Consider the following 15430-nt stretch of genomic DNA (forward strand, 5'->3'; position numbering starts at 1 on the left):
AAGCAACCCGATGGTCGCACGTGCTTTTTGATCACCTTCGTCCCAGGCTTCCAGCGCCGCCGCGTTCGCACCGTCGTCCGTAGCTGCTGGCTTCACGCCGGGCACGATGTACTTCCAAAGGCCTTCTCGCACCAATAGGAACTCCACCTCTAGCTTCCAGGTTTCGTAGTTTTCGTTGGTCAGCTTCGCGATTCCAGATCTTTCCATCTTGACTTCTCCTGGGCTCAAAACCTCTTGGATGGTAAATGGCCGTAGACCGGAAAAGGAAAACGTCTGAACTTGAAGAGAGACAAACTAGGAATGAATTTTATTCAAATTTAAAATACTAATCTATGGTTGATTCGTTGTCGCCAACTAGATCTGCATAACCAACATTTTTTTAGGCAGAAGTGAAGCCCATTGCAGTATTACACGGCCCACAAAATTCAGGAAAACTTGCTTCCAGTCATAAATATCAGTTGACTAATGCAGTCGTACGTATGTTAGGCCGGGAATAGGGTAAGAATATAATTAAAATGAATTTAAGCTTAACTTACCTTTCTATACATTCATTTATGCTACCTGAGCCCTGTGATATATTATGTAGTTCGCCCGGGTTACGATTTGCTCTCCGTTCCACTTCGTTTTTCTGATCACGTACGAATTGATTCACTGTTTCGTTTTCGTCCGCTTCAGTTGTATTTCATTCAAACTCATAGCCATCGTTACAAATTACCGTGCACGCACCCAACTTTGCGCAGCTCCTAACTTTGCGCATTTTGCGGTTATTTTTGTAATAGAATGCGTTTAAATTGAATTTCGAAATATAATTGTAACTTGTCGGCACAATATACGTGTTATCATAACAGTGCATGCGTTTTTTCGCTGTTAAATGACACATTTTTCATTTTAGTAGTCAAAACTTGTACTGAAAACAGTGAAAATGACCAAAATGGCGTGTTCTTAGCACAAATGACAAGTGACGGTGTACCCGCAAAACTGTATTTTTTGTAAATTTTTACAATCGCTGACAACTGATTACACATGGACCCAATAATTATAATATTGTTGAAGCCATCTCATGAGAATTTGGTTTGTTATTTACATTTTTTGTTAAAATATATGATGCGCAATGTTAGGAACAATTTTTCAATACAGTGTACCTAATTTTGCGCACAACTCGTATTTCTTCGATATTTTCAACATTTATGATATACCTCGTCGGAATAGGGTTTACGTAAAAAAGAACTTTTGTTAGCTGTGGCCAATGTACATAAATAAGGCTGTACATACACCAACAGACGTGAAAACATACTAAGTATGTCGAATCATAAGAAAATAATGCTGGGCATCCTCATATTCTCAAATATGCTCAAATATGCCTACAAATGGAATGAACATGAATTGTAATAGTAGTATTAGCTGAAAAAATAAAATTTGGATGAAAAATTGTGTGATAGACGCTTGCATCGTGTTGGAAATTTTCCAAGTTATGTGCGCAAAGTTAGGCATATAATAAGGGGTCTGCTTTGAAGTTCAATTTACTATTTATTTCAAATTTTTGTACCAAATTTAGTTCTCATACAATAATATGATAATAATACTACCGCATGGAACCTATTTCAGGCAAACAGCTGCTTTCTGTAAGTTGTACGAGTTGATTCAATTTTGCATTTCCTTAACTGCGCAAAGTATGGTGCGTGCACGGTACTCTCGAACCGTTCAGAACTCCTCGAGAATTGAACTCATGCTAAATAAGCTTAGTTGGGCAACGTTACATCACACGACCGTTGGGGTTGGCACATAAACCTCTGTGTTTCACAGAAATTCAAAGAGGTCCTTTTTAATCGGGGTTGTAACATGTTATCGGACAATGTCATGAACCGCTCAGACCATGCGATTGTAACATGATATTCGGCTATATTGATGAAATTTATTAGAATAACGGACAGTCTTGCCGACCCATACACAACACAATTTATGTGCAGTTCTGTGTGCCAACGACATTCACATCTGGCCTGTGACTAAAATGATAAAAGCACATCAAGTCCCAAACGCAATTCAACTGAACGGTGACGGGGGCTGAAATGCGTAGGGGGCTGAAGTTTGTACTGGGATGATACATCTATTTAAATCATTTTGAAACCATATTGAGCCACGTTTAATTTTTATTATCTATCTTTCATATTTTACAATACAATAAATACTGAATTCCATCTTCCTTTGATAATTATCGCTCTCAATCACCTGTGTTAGTTTTACCCTCTTTTTGTGTTATCAAATTGTATTTACAGAATTCCGAAGTGCATTTTAAGATTCATCTGACACGATTTTACTTTCGACCATCTGCTATGGATTATTTTGATCTTATACCTTGTTCAGATTACAGGATTGCAATCAGGCATGTCCCACAGCAAGGCATCGCTACTTATTATTTATTACTACACGGGCGTGCCATTCAATTTGTACCAGAAGTGAAGACCTTTCAAAAATTACATAAACAAAGTAAATTAAATTTCGTACCGGTACTTCAGGCTTAACTTATAACGAAAACATACTAGTCAGTGTTTTGGTTTATCCATCACCACTGGGATCCATTTGCGATCGAGATTTTCTAAATCATTCAGCATGGCTTCTTCGAGGCACATTGTAAGATTATAAAATCATCATGCGCCTCCGCTGGATCAAGTGAATGCTGGCTTGCTTCTATGAAGATCTACACAGTGGCCGGCAAAATAAAGTGCCCAACAGTCGTTTTTTCATACGGAGTGGTCAACTTTGGAGATCTAGAGCTCAATTGCCCGTGTACCGATTTAGCTGAATATTTAACCAGAACTCACACTGCCGGCACTTTCATATCAGTCCCATATTGGTTTTTCGCATACTAAGATAATAGCTGACGAAGTTTCGAATCTGATTTTCCATACAGACCTTATTTTTTAGTCTAATAAATTCAAATATCCCGCAAAGTTATTTGAGGTGCAAGGTTTGCATGCTGTTAAAAATTTTCAATGTTGTTTCTCATTCAATGAGTTGACGTGAAACGATAAAAATAGGAAAATAATTATGTTATGATATTATGGGACTGGTATTATGATCAATATGGTATAAGGTTTTCACGCTTTTCATCTCTGTATTTTGATTCTACGATTCAGTTTTAGGCTGCGACGAATTTTCATGCTACCGTGTCCTGCCCTAATTCCGCGCATCGCCTAATACCGTGGTTTTCCTCAAAAATAAGAATCTGGCTTTCATGGATCTCGTATTATTTGATGAAATATTCAAACACATTATGTTTGAACATTTCACCAAATAATGTGATGTCCATGATAGCTAGGTTTTGATTTTTTATTAAAACCACGGTATTAGGCGATGCGCGGAATTAGTGCAGGTCACGGTATAACGATTGTGAGAAATCAGTGCCACTCTGGTGTCGTCTATCTTTATCAATGGAGCGAATTCAGCAAACCCTAGAATTTAGAATACTAGTGATTAACATTGAACCGAAGCACTGGCTTGAGTGTTCTCGTTCGTCGCGTTGACGCATGTTGATGCAATCAGGATTCAGTTGTCTTGATCGTGACATTTTTCTTGTCGATAGCAGTATTTACTTGTGTTGTACTGCGGTTTTATGACGCGTTACTTGGATATCTTTTTGACACTTCTTATATCGAACATGAATACCCTGATAGATTCGAAACTTGAATGAAGTGTTTCTCAAACACCAAGTGCTGAATTAGGTAGATATAAGATCATAATTATCCAACAAGATGTAGGTAATCATCGATAAATATATATTATAGTTTTTACCTTAATAATTGCATCAAGCGTGTGTTGTGTCTGCTGCACAATGATGAATGCCCATTGCCCAACTATATATAGTGATTTGGACTGTTTTTTTTTCTAATATTAAATCACCGATAATGGAATTTATCTAAAAAAAAATCAACGTCAAGAATGTAGCAGAACATTTAATAAGTTTTTCGCGTATTAACTTAGCAATGGTGTTCTTTTTTATTTTGAACTGTGTTGAGTCTAGAGAAGTTATGATATTTTTATTTTTATTTGGTACTGCTATCTGAATCTCCCTTACGTTGTCACTATTTGTAGTTATGTGTGCAAAAAGTATATTCCATTCGTTTCATTAATTCATTAAAATTACTCTACGGCTTTTTCTTTCAATCATATCTACAGTTTATTGTTAGACAGAAATAAGAAACGTTTATAAATTCAATGAATAATTGTGTAACATCATTTGCAAAGATTAAATATTCGGTGCATTCTTATTCATTGTTAGAAAATGTTGGCAGAATGATAGAGAGTTATGGAGATATGCATATTTACCGTGCAGAAATTGGAAAGCTGATATTATTGCCCCACAATATACAACAAATAGGTTGCAACTGCTAGGTATTGACCATTGACTTTTTTTTGTCGTTGAGTCATAGGTACACTGGGCTCTAAGTGATGCAGATATAAATGTATTTTTGAATAAAACACAATTATTTTTCACCATTTGATAGGGATATAAAGGAGATGACGGCCTTTATTTTTTTTTCTTTTGTTGTCAGAAAAGAGGATAAATGATAACTGTCTAAAAATCGATCACAAAATCCTGAAACTGCTTTCAAACTGTAATCAAGATCTTTCAGTATATCCTTCGAGCATATATTGCTGTAAATATTTGAAAATTCATTATTATTAAAAGATTAAATGAAAAAAATATTAACATCGAAACATTTTCTCTAGAGTCTTACCAGTGACACTTTGAGAAATATGAAACTCTCATGAAACGCACGTCCAACATTTTCATAATTGATTTTGGAACACAAAACATGATTCTCTATCATCAACTTACCAACATTTTCTTTGAGGAAACATTTTTTAGAACGACTAAACTGCGTTTGTAGACAATATTTAAAATGTTTTTCAAAATCCTTGGAACTTTCGCGCAAACTAATGTGTTTCCCGTCAGGAAGATTCGCTGTTGGTTTGAGCGGAAGTGTGGTTGGATTTGAAACGTTTTAAAGGTTTGTGCCCAAAAGCAGATAAATCATTAAAAAAAATAAATAAGCAATAACGCGTTTCGTTCATGTCCGTACTACATATAAAATATTGAAGAGCTTGTTTCAAGCGTCCGACCAATCAGAAGTTCAAAACCTCACAGATAGCTATAAATATGTGTACAAACTACGTCCCAGGTTAAAACGAAAAACAATCAAATTGAATGGAGGTTTCGACATGCTTACAATCATTCAATGTTCATGCTTTTGATCACATAGTGAACTATAAGTGCAAATATGACGAATCCGATCAGCACGATCAGATTGGTGTACAGGGAATGCCAAATGTTGCTATCGTCGGCGTTGGAAAGTGCACCACCTTCCGCCGGTTCTGCCTCCAGTCCATCGGTAGGCGTACCAGCACCTCCGGTGGACCCATTTGCCGTACTCGTAGTGTTATTGTTAGCTGCGTTCTGCTTCCGGTGCTCCTCGATCTTGGCTAGGCGTTCGTTGATCTCCTCACATGTCTCCGGAAACAGTTCACAGAACACTTCGTTCTTCATGTTGAATTCTAATGATTGGCGTGCGTATTTCCGTTTTTCGTAGGTTGTTGATTCACAGGATCCAAGCGTGGGTGTAGTTTCCAGCATAAAGCTGAGCAGACCTAAAATTCCACCACAAAGACCAAGAAGAGTTCGTAATAATTCATCCATTCTCACGATTTGAATTTAAAATATATTAAGCATTCCATAATCACAAGATTAACCAACTCACCTGTCAGAATAGTTGCTACGGACCACGCCGGATTCCAGGTGTCCGGATGGAAATCCGATATGCTAAGGCAGAGGCGCTTGTTGGTCTTAAACCTTCCATTAGGGGTCACCATATAGATCGATGGTGGTTTGAAGGGAAACTCTTTGGTGAAAAGAAGTGTCCCGTGATAGTACCCGCCGTGATACGGAGAGTCCTCCGGACCCTTGATCACATAATGCCATTCAAGAATATTGGAAGGAAGTGGTTCCGCCGTAATATATGGCACTGAAAAGGTTGTATTTGAAGAACAAATCTTTGCCAGTACACCACAAAGAACACTCACCTGGATCTCTCTTTAGACGCATATAATCCTGCTTTAGTCGGGATGTAGCAGTTGGCTTTTGATTGGTCATATTAGTTTTTCCTCTTTGCACAACGTATTTACGGAGCACACAGAATGCTCTTATATCGAATAAACAAAAAAAAAGTACACGTAATTAGTATTTCCTACTTTAGCTGAGTATATGTGTTTGTATCGCCATTGAAACGATGAGATTCTCTTTAAATCGAAATTAAATATGTCTACTCACCAGCTACCTCGTTGCGAGTTTCCGTTTATTGTATCAAGTTGTAGATAATAATCAGATATGGAAAATAATGAATTATTTGAAACTGTTCGTACGTGAAAGCAATTTTATGTGAAAATTCGTAGCACACCCGACGACATCAAAACACTTCATCAAAACATTCCTCTTTGACAGTTACCAGGTCCGCTGTAAATAATATGAATATAACCACATGATTAGGGTGATCCGCATGGAATGCATGATAAACGGTCTGCCGGGAAAAAGGGAAATAACGATTTTCGTTACAATGTTGGCCGAACGGGTCGTTTAGCCGAATAGTTATTGTGCATTTAGACCAAAACTGTTTGTATATGACGCTGATGAACTGGCAGCAAGGCCCAGCAGCAAATTCAAATTTTGTTCTGGCGTTAATGAAGTCGGCAATCGGCTTCTTTTATCCAGTTTTGTCGTTTTTCCTTGGGAATTTGCGCATATGCGTTACAACCGAAAATCCTCAGTTTATCGACATTAGGCCTTCCTCCAAACCACATCTTATATGGTGCTTTATGCTCTAATAAAGCATTTGTTGGGAATCGATTCGTCAAATATGTCGCAGCGTATACTGCTTCTCCCCAAAACTCTTTAGGCATGTTACTTTCATGGAGCTATTCATCCTTTTGCTGACTCCATTCTGTTGAGGCATGGCATCTGTTGCCGAGGGGCGATTCACTGTTATCGGATGATGAATCGAAAATACGTAAATAAAAAAAATACAAATATTGCACAAAAATACAAATATTGCACAAAAATACAAATAATGCACGGAAATATATTATTACACGAAAAAATACATTTTAATGCAAATAGTGTAAAGTAATGTTTCAATACGTAAAAAATATGGGTAAAATCGTTCTTATCTATTATTACGCAAGAAAATTAACATTAGTAAAAATAATATGTCTATTCGGATTTAAATACACATGTACAGTAAAAAGCGGCAAAATACACACCAAGAAGGAAACAAAACAACAACATGAAGGACAACAGCTGCTGCTGCTTTCCGCATTGAACGAGAGAGGCAGAATAAACCTTCGAAATACGTTTCAGGAACTGCCATTCGTGTTTCATTTTAGGCTAGAAAAACATGAAGACATTTGAGAAATTATACGCTGGGAGCTGCGGATAGAGTCGAAACGAGTGTCAAAAAATCTCCAAAGTAAGCTGTCAAAAAGTATCCATCGCATCGAGAGAGGTTTTGTGCATTTTGAGCGTAGACGAGAGAGTACACGTATAAATCAACTCATACTAAATATAGCTCATTTTCAACAAATTTCAATTTACTGGCGTCATTTTAAATATATCGACGGATTCAACATAACTAGAGGGTATGAGTTAATTTAACATTCGACACGTTAATATATACGATGCGGTAAATTGACGGAATCTTTGTAATTAAATTTATAAAGATAAACATAATGATAATTCAACGTGAGAAAATCGTAACGTGTACAGTGAACACTGAGAGGAAATTTGCGAGTTTCAAGCAAAATATCTTGAAAATTTGATTCGATCGAGTCCGCAGCTCCCAGATTATACGTAATGATCCCAAACACATAGTTTGACGAAGTTTGACAGCAGATACCTGAAACATCCGCTGTAAATGGAGTGTTTACAAAAATATCGGTGCTTAGCAGGAAGAAAAATATATGTTTCCCATATTTGTTCTGTTATTGGCAAGTTATTGGAGTCTTTTTAGGACTTGGATTATCTGAAAATAATGACTTAGCGGATGTTTCACTCTTATATTATTTGTATAATAATTCGTATCATATATCCTCGGCTATATCTGAAATCAACCATGCCACTTCTCTTAATATGCTATACTTCCGCACAAGTAAAATTGAGGTTTACAACCAGGACGTTAGTCCCGGTTGTATTTTAAATGGACCCGGATTTCAAATTTCCCTCATCGCATTCCTACCAATTCCGCTCCTTTAAAATTCATGGAATGAAAATCGTTCGGAAAATCCATGAACATGATTTCCAATGTGTGATAATACATTCAACTGAAATCAATTTCCTAAAATCCTACTTGTATTTGAATGTCGATTTTGAATGAAATGAAATTGCAGACAAAAAGCGGAAAAAAATAATGTTCAACGAGACTGAAGAAAACTTCGAGAAACACGCTATATTCGGATAATTTTTTTTTCGGCCTCAAATTAAACATCAAGCATAAACACTGAAACGTCAAAATTGAGGTCAAAATATTCAAATATTCGATTTTAATCCGTATATGTGAAAAAAATACGCTAATATTACCTTAATGCACAAATAATTACATTAATTCAATTTAATGCATTATTTCATCCAATACGTGGAAATACACGGAAAATACATCAATACATCATTCAATACGTCGGACTGAATCAAAAATACACAAGTGAATCGCCCCTCGTCTGTTGCTCCATGGCACTGTTGGTATCATTTAAAACCCTTTCTATCTAGATTTGGCTGGCTGAACTTCTTTCGGATAGACGACATTCAGCCAAACGGCATTGACCCTAAACCGCGCCATAATGTTGTCAAAATGAGATTGTGAGTTGCAATGTCAACGAAGAAGGCGTTATGGTTCGGTATGATTGTTTACACATGTTTTGTAAGAAATTTTGCTCGACCCTCCATGCCCAAGCAACCAAAAGTTCAGATAAGAAGGGATGTTTTGGCTTAATCAGCTCGCATTTTAAGTAATTTTAAATGTGCACCAATTGGTTGTGTTAGGAACAAACTTAAGTACAATATGAACTTTTGGTTGCTTGGGTGTTTGTTCTCTGTGATAGCATGTCCTGCCTGAAAATGATTTCAAGAAAAAATCTGCATAAAAAAGTACCATAGGCCCAACAGTGTAAATAATTGAATTACCATATGCTCTACAGTATACAATAGGATATATTGTTTTGTGATGGTTGCACATATTGTATCTACATCGTGGACATAATACGTCAACAATTAGGAAAGCTTTGATCACCGCGTGACTTTATCGAAATTTATTTATTGGCTTTTTTCGGTGATAATTATACTACTTAAAGCGAAAGGGAGTAGCTGAAAGTAATGAAAATACAGATTCGATTGACACCGCAAGCGAGTGGCAAGTGTGAATGAATAGAAACTGAAGATTAGCAGAGGGCCATATGAGCATTGTTGAAATCGCTGTTATTCTGCCTAACGTCCATCCAGGAACGGCTTGGATAGTGACGTGGTGATCACTGTACCAAGACAGGCAAAATAACAGCGATTTCAACCTGCTAATGTGCAAGCAAGGCAAGCGTAAACAGTTCTATTGATTCGTGGTATATTTTCAGGGATTCATACAAGAGCGCGCTAAATCTCTTCACGCATAACTCTCGCAAGTCCATACTTCGCCCAAACTGAATCTTATTCGAACTGTATTTCATCAATTTTTCCCCAATTGGATTCTATAATTAGGAGAGCTTTGATCACCGCGTGACTTTATCGAAATTAATTTATTGGCTTTTTCGGTTATTATATTATGCATCTCGATATAATATAGAATACTGCGGCTTCCTGCTGGTTGCTTCTCAGGTAATCGCAACGGTCACTAAACACAACAGAGTCAATGAAAATCTCACCCACCGTATGCACTTGCCATGATAAACACACTCCATGTACTCAGTGACTCCGGTTGCCTCTCACTAATACAATCGAACACTGCTGTCATTTCGTGAAAAGCACGTGGTTTTGTTTTGAGCGGGAAAATTCTGCCTATCATTCAACACGGCGGCTATCTTGACGTTTACCTTCGCAGTCGAGCCTGTGAGTGTAAAACCGCCGCAGCATTCTAGAAAAAGATAAGCGCGACAATACAGTCGCTAATTCGCTGGTTGGGATCTTAATACTTGGGTCACTTTTTAGTTGGGCCTCCGCTGGTTAGGCCATGGCCCAACTAAAAAGCAACCTTACGTCAAAATTCAATGTAAACACGGAAAACGGGATTGGGCGTCACTGGACATCATTTGTGATGTTCAAGTCGAAATACACGTGTTCAAATGGCTGTCAGTTGGCCCAACTAAAAAACCGAATTCGTTAGTTGGGCCGAGGTCGTGGCCCAACCAGCGAATCGCGACTGTACTACTCAAAGCAAAAGGGAATAGATGAAAGTAATGAAGATACAGATTCGATTGACACCGCAAGCGAGCGGCAAGTGTAAAATAAATAGAAACTGAAGATTAGCAGAGGGCCATATGGCTTCGCAGGTTGCGACAGGATAATCTACGATGAACTACATCCCCGCAACTTTGATGTTGTAGCGCTGCAGGAAATCTGCTGGACAGGACAGAAAGTGTGGAAAAGCGGGCATCGAGCGGCTACCTTTTACCAAAGCTGTGGCACCACCAACGAACTGGGAACCGGCTTCATAGTGCTGGGAAAGATGCGCCAACGCGTGATTGGGTGGCAGCCAATCAACGCAAGGATGTGCAAGCTGAGGATAAAAGGCCGTTTCTTCAACTATAGCATCATCAACGTGCACTGCCCACACGAAGGGAGATCCGACGACGAGAAAGAAGCGTTCTATGCGCAGCTGGAGCAGACATACGATGGATGCCCACTGCGGGAAGTCAAAATCGTCATCGGTGACATGAACGCTCAGGTAGGAAGGGAGGAAATGTATAGACCGGTCATCGGACCGGATAGTCTGCATACCGTATCGAACGACAACGGCCAACGATGCATAAACTTTGCAGCCTCCCGCGGAATGGTAGTCCGAAGCACTTTCTTCCCCCGCAAAAATATCCACAAGGCCACATGGAAATCACCTAATCAAGTAACAGAAAACCAAATCGACCACGTTCTAATCGACGGTAAATTCTTCTCCGACATCACGAACGTACGCACTTACCGCAGTGCGAATATTGAATCCGACCAGTATGCCTGCGCTCAAAACTCTCGACGGTGATCAACACGCGTCGGAGTCGTCCGCCGCGGCTAAACATTGGGCGGCTACAAGACGGTAGGCTAGCCCAAGACTACGCGCAGCAGCTGGAAGTGGCACTCCCAACGGAAGAGCAGCTAGGCGCAGCATCTCTTGAAGATGGCTGGAGAGATATTCGATCCGCCATTGGAAGCACCGCAACCGCTGTACTAGGCACGGTGGCTCCGGATCAGAGAAACGACTGGTATGACGGCGAATGTGAGCAGTTAGTTGAGGAGAAGAATGCAGCATGGGCGAGATTGCTGCAACACCGCACGAGGGCGAACGAGGCACGATACAAACGGGCGCGGAACAGACAAAACTCGATTTTCCGGAGGAAAAAGCGCCAGCAGGAAGGTCGAGACCGTGAAGAGACGGAGCAACTGTACCGCGCTAATAACACATGAAAGTTCTATGAGAAGTTGAACCGTTCACGTAAGGGCCACGTGCCACAGCCCGATATGTGTAAGGACATAAACGGGAACCTTCTTACAAACGAGCGTGAGGTGATCCAAAGGTGGCGGCAGCACTACGAAGAACACCTGAATGGCAATATGGTAGACAACGTTGGCGGTATGGTAATGAACCTAGGAGCACGCGCGCAGGACATGCGACTTCCGGCTCCGAATCTCCAGGAAATCCAGGAGGAGATCGGCCGGCTGAAAAACAACAAAGCCCCTGGAGTTGACCAACTACCAGGAGAGCTGTTTAAACATGGTGGTGAGGCACTGGCTAGAGCGCTGCACTGGGTGATTACCAAGGTTTGGGAGGATGAGGTTCTGCCGCAGGAGTGGATGGAAGGTGTCGTGTGTCCCATCTACAAAAAGGGCGATAAGCTGGATTGTAGCAACTACCGCGCAATCACATTGCTGAACGCCGCCTACAAGGTACTCTCCCAAATTTTATGCCGCCGATTAACACCAATTGCAAGAGAGTTCGTGGGGCAGTACCAGGCGGGATTTATGGGTGAACGCTCTACCACAAACCAGGTGCTCGCCATACGTCAGGTATTACAGAAATGCCGCGAATACAACGTGCCCACACATCATCTATTTATCGACTTCAAAGCCGCATATGATACAATCGATCGGGACCAGCTATGGCAGCTAATGCACGAAAACGGATTTCCGGATAAACTGATACGGTTGATCAAGGCGACGATGGATCGGGTGATGTGCGTAGTTCGAGTTTCAGGGGCATTCTCGAGTTTCTTCGAAACGCGTAGAGGGTTACGGCAAGGTGATGGTCTTTCGTGTCGACTATTCAATATCGCTTTGGAGGGAGTAATACGAAGGGCAGGGATTGACACGAGTGGTACGATTTTCACGAAGTCCGTCCAGTTATTTGGTTTCGCCGACGACATTGATATCATGGCACGTAACTTTGAGAGGATGGAGGAAGCCTACATCAGACTGAAAAGCGAAGCTTAACGGATTGGACTAGTCATCAATACGTTGAAGACGAAGTACATGATAGGAAGAGGCTTAAGAGAGGTCAATGTAAGCCACCCACCACGAGTTTCTATCGGTGGTGACGAAATCGAGGTGGTTGAAGAGTTCGTGTACTTGGGCTCACTGGTGACCGCCGATAACGATACCAGCAGAGAAATTCGGAGACGCATAGTGGCTGGAAATCGTACGTACTTTGGACTCCGTAAGACGCTCCGATCGAATAGAGTTCGCCGCCGTACCAAACTGACTATCTACAAAACGCTTATAAGACCGGTAGTTCTCTACGGGCACGAGACCTGGACGATGCTCGTGGAGGACCAACGCGCACTGGGAGTTTTGAAAGGAAAGTGTTGCGTACCATCTATGGTGGGGTGCAGATGGCGGACGGTACGTGGAGGAGGCGAATGAACCACGAGTTGCATCAGCTGTTGGGAGAACCATCCATCGTTCACACCGCGAAAATCGGAAGACTGCGGTGGGCCGGGCACGTAGCCAGAATGTCGGACAGTAATCCGGTGAAAATGGTTCTCGACAACGATCCGACGGGAACAAGAAGGCGAGGTGCACAGCGGGCAAGGTGGATCGATCAGGTGGAGGACGATTTGCGGACCCTCCGCCGACTGCGTGGTTGGCGAAGTGCAGCCATGGACCGAGCTGAATGGAGAAGACTTTTATGTGCAGCACAGGCCACTCTGGCCTTAGTCTGATAATAAATAAATAAATATGACAGAACAAGCATTGTTGAAATCGCTGTTATGCGTGAAGAGATTTAGCGCGCTCTTGTATGAATCTCTGAAAATATGCCACGAATAAATAGAATTGTTTACGCTTGTCGAACAGCACATTAGCAGGCTGAAATCGCTGTTATTTTGCCTGTTTTGGTACAATGGTCACAACGCTCGCTTGCGGTGTCAATCTAATCTGTATCTTCATTACTGACAAAAAAAACTCCGCATTATATTCATGAGTTCACACATTGATTTTTGCAATGGGGGAAATAGATTCCATATTTTCGACACAAATATTCCATGCGCCCACGTGCATTGCATGAGTGTTCACACATACTATTCATGTGGGTTATAGTATCCATGTGTGAATTTGTATGCAACTAAGTATGTGCCGACGCATGATATTCATATTTCAAAATACATGGATTTTCGCCATGTGTCGAAAGTGTACACTGCCAAAAATATCTATATAAGATATATGTGTCGCCGTTATAAATTTTTGCAATAGCTCCACCCTAATATAATCGATATAGAACCACACATAAATTAAATAATTGCTAATTAGAGACCACACATAGAGTTTATTTGGATACATATTTTATTAGTAGTTCGCGTAGAGAATGGTTATGTATGCGCTTATATACATCATAAGTTAAATCTATGGATTTTTGCCAATAAATATGTGTGGATTTTTAGTAGTGTACCCAAGTAACACCAAGCATTACAATATTGCACGTATATCAATCACAAATCGGCATGCTAAATGCTAATTGCATTAGATCTGTTTTAACGATGTGTTGTTGCATTTATTTATCAACTGTCAGACAACGATACTCTAAATCAGCAGTACGAATGCAGCGATGCATTACTAGTGCTCTATTTCAACATGCCAAAGTAATGAACCATTATTTCGGTCTTATAATTGCCCTTTTCCACTTTAAGTCAACTTTTAGGGCTGTGTTTTTTACAAGCATATATAGCTTCATGGTTACTTGGGTACTCCCTTTAGTCCCTTTCGCTTTGAGTAGTATAATTATCACCGAAAAAAAGCCAATACAGTGATCGTTCGCTAATTGGAGCACGACCTCACCCCAACTAGCGAATGCCGTTCGCTAATTGGGGCGTTTTGACAAGCGTCAATGTTGTTTACTTTTTGCATTGAACAAAGGAAAATTTTACGCGCCAGAAAATATCGATCCCGCCAAACACGGAAACAAAACGTCAACGCGTTTTTGACATCATATTCTGACGTTTAGCTGCTTTTTAATTGGGTTTCGCCCCAATTAGCGAACCCCCAACTAAAAAGCGCCCCAACTAGAAAAACCCCAATTAGCGAACGTTCACTGTAAATTAATTTCGATAATACGTCAACGTAGTTCCCTAATGTAACAATAATACTTGCAATGGTTTTTCGAATATTTTTGTAGATAAGTTTTAATCATTGATAACTTTTGAGAACTTTGTTCAAATGATTGCAAATTAGCAATATAATAATATTTAACCCACTGCACCAAATATACATTATTTTTCTTTAAATTTCATTGTGAATGGTAAATCCGTCATAATTAAGAAATCTAATATCGTATTGTTTTACCATAAAAATACAATTCAATCTAATGTAATTTTAAAGGTTTTCTTCGGATATTTCAACAATATATTTACGATACTATCCAGTTTTCCGCGAGCGGTAATGGCCACCAGCTTGCCTGCGGGTTAGTCTCTGATTTGAAGGTGCTGATGAAGTGAATTCAAGCTTTCTTATATACCACATTGATCCAAATGCTCGGAACGGTGGGTGCAGTTGACCTCCAGAAATGTCAAATCAGAGACTAACCCGCAGGCAAGCTGGCGGCCATTTTCACTCGCGGAAAACTGGATGGAAATGTGCTGATGAAGTGAATTTACGCCTTCTTATATACCACATTGAACAAAATGCTCGGAACGGTGGGTGCAGTTGACC

General features: G+C 40.1%; 1 protein-coding gene across 1 annotated transcript; it reads right to left on the bottom strand.

Annotated features, from left to right (window-relative positions):
- Positions 1 to 2125: 2125 nt before the first annotated feature.
- On the bottom strand, positions 2126 to 6502 carry LOC134210821 (ubiquitin-conjugating enzyme E2 J2). The gene is made up of 4 exons (XM_062687126.1): positions 6326 to 6502; positions 6079 to 6197; positions 5757 to 6020; positions 2126 to 5646 (listed from the first exon to the last, which is right to left on the bottom strand). The coding sequence occupies exons 2-4, from the start codon at positions 6146 to 6148 to the stop codon at positions 5231 to 5233; spliced, it is 750 nt and encodes a 249-aa protein (XP_062543110.1). The 5' UTR covers positions 6149 to 6197; positions 6326 to 6502; the 3' UTR covers positions 2126 to 5230.
- Between the last annotated feature and the right edge of the window lie 8928 nt (positions 6503 to 15430).

This window comes from Armigeres subalbatus, chromosome 2, assembly GCF_024139115.2.
Source record: "Armigeres subalbatus isolate Guangzhou_Male chromosome 2, GZ_Asu_2, whole genome shotgun sequence".
Classification (NCBI taxonomy): domain Eukaryota; kingdom Metazoa; phylum Arthropoda; class Insecta; order Diptera; family Culicidae; genus Armigeres; species Armigeres subalbatus.

Coding starts and splice junctions, on each gene's coding strand:
- LOC134210821 (XM_062687126.1), bottom strand. CDS start 6,148: ATGACCAATCAAAAGCCAACTGCTACATCCCGACTAAAGCAGGATTAT. Junction 6,021..6,078: donor GCGTCTAAAGAGAGATCCAG/GTGAGTGTTCTT, acceptor CAACCTTTTCAG/TGCCATATATTACGGCGGAA. Junction 5,647..5,756: donor CGTAGCAACTATTCTGACAG/GTGAGTTGGTTA, acceptor GTGGAATTTTAG/GTCTGCTCAGCTTTATGCTG.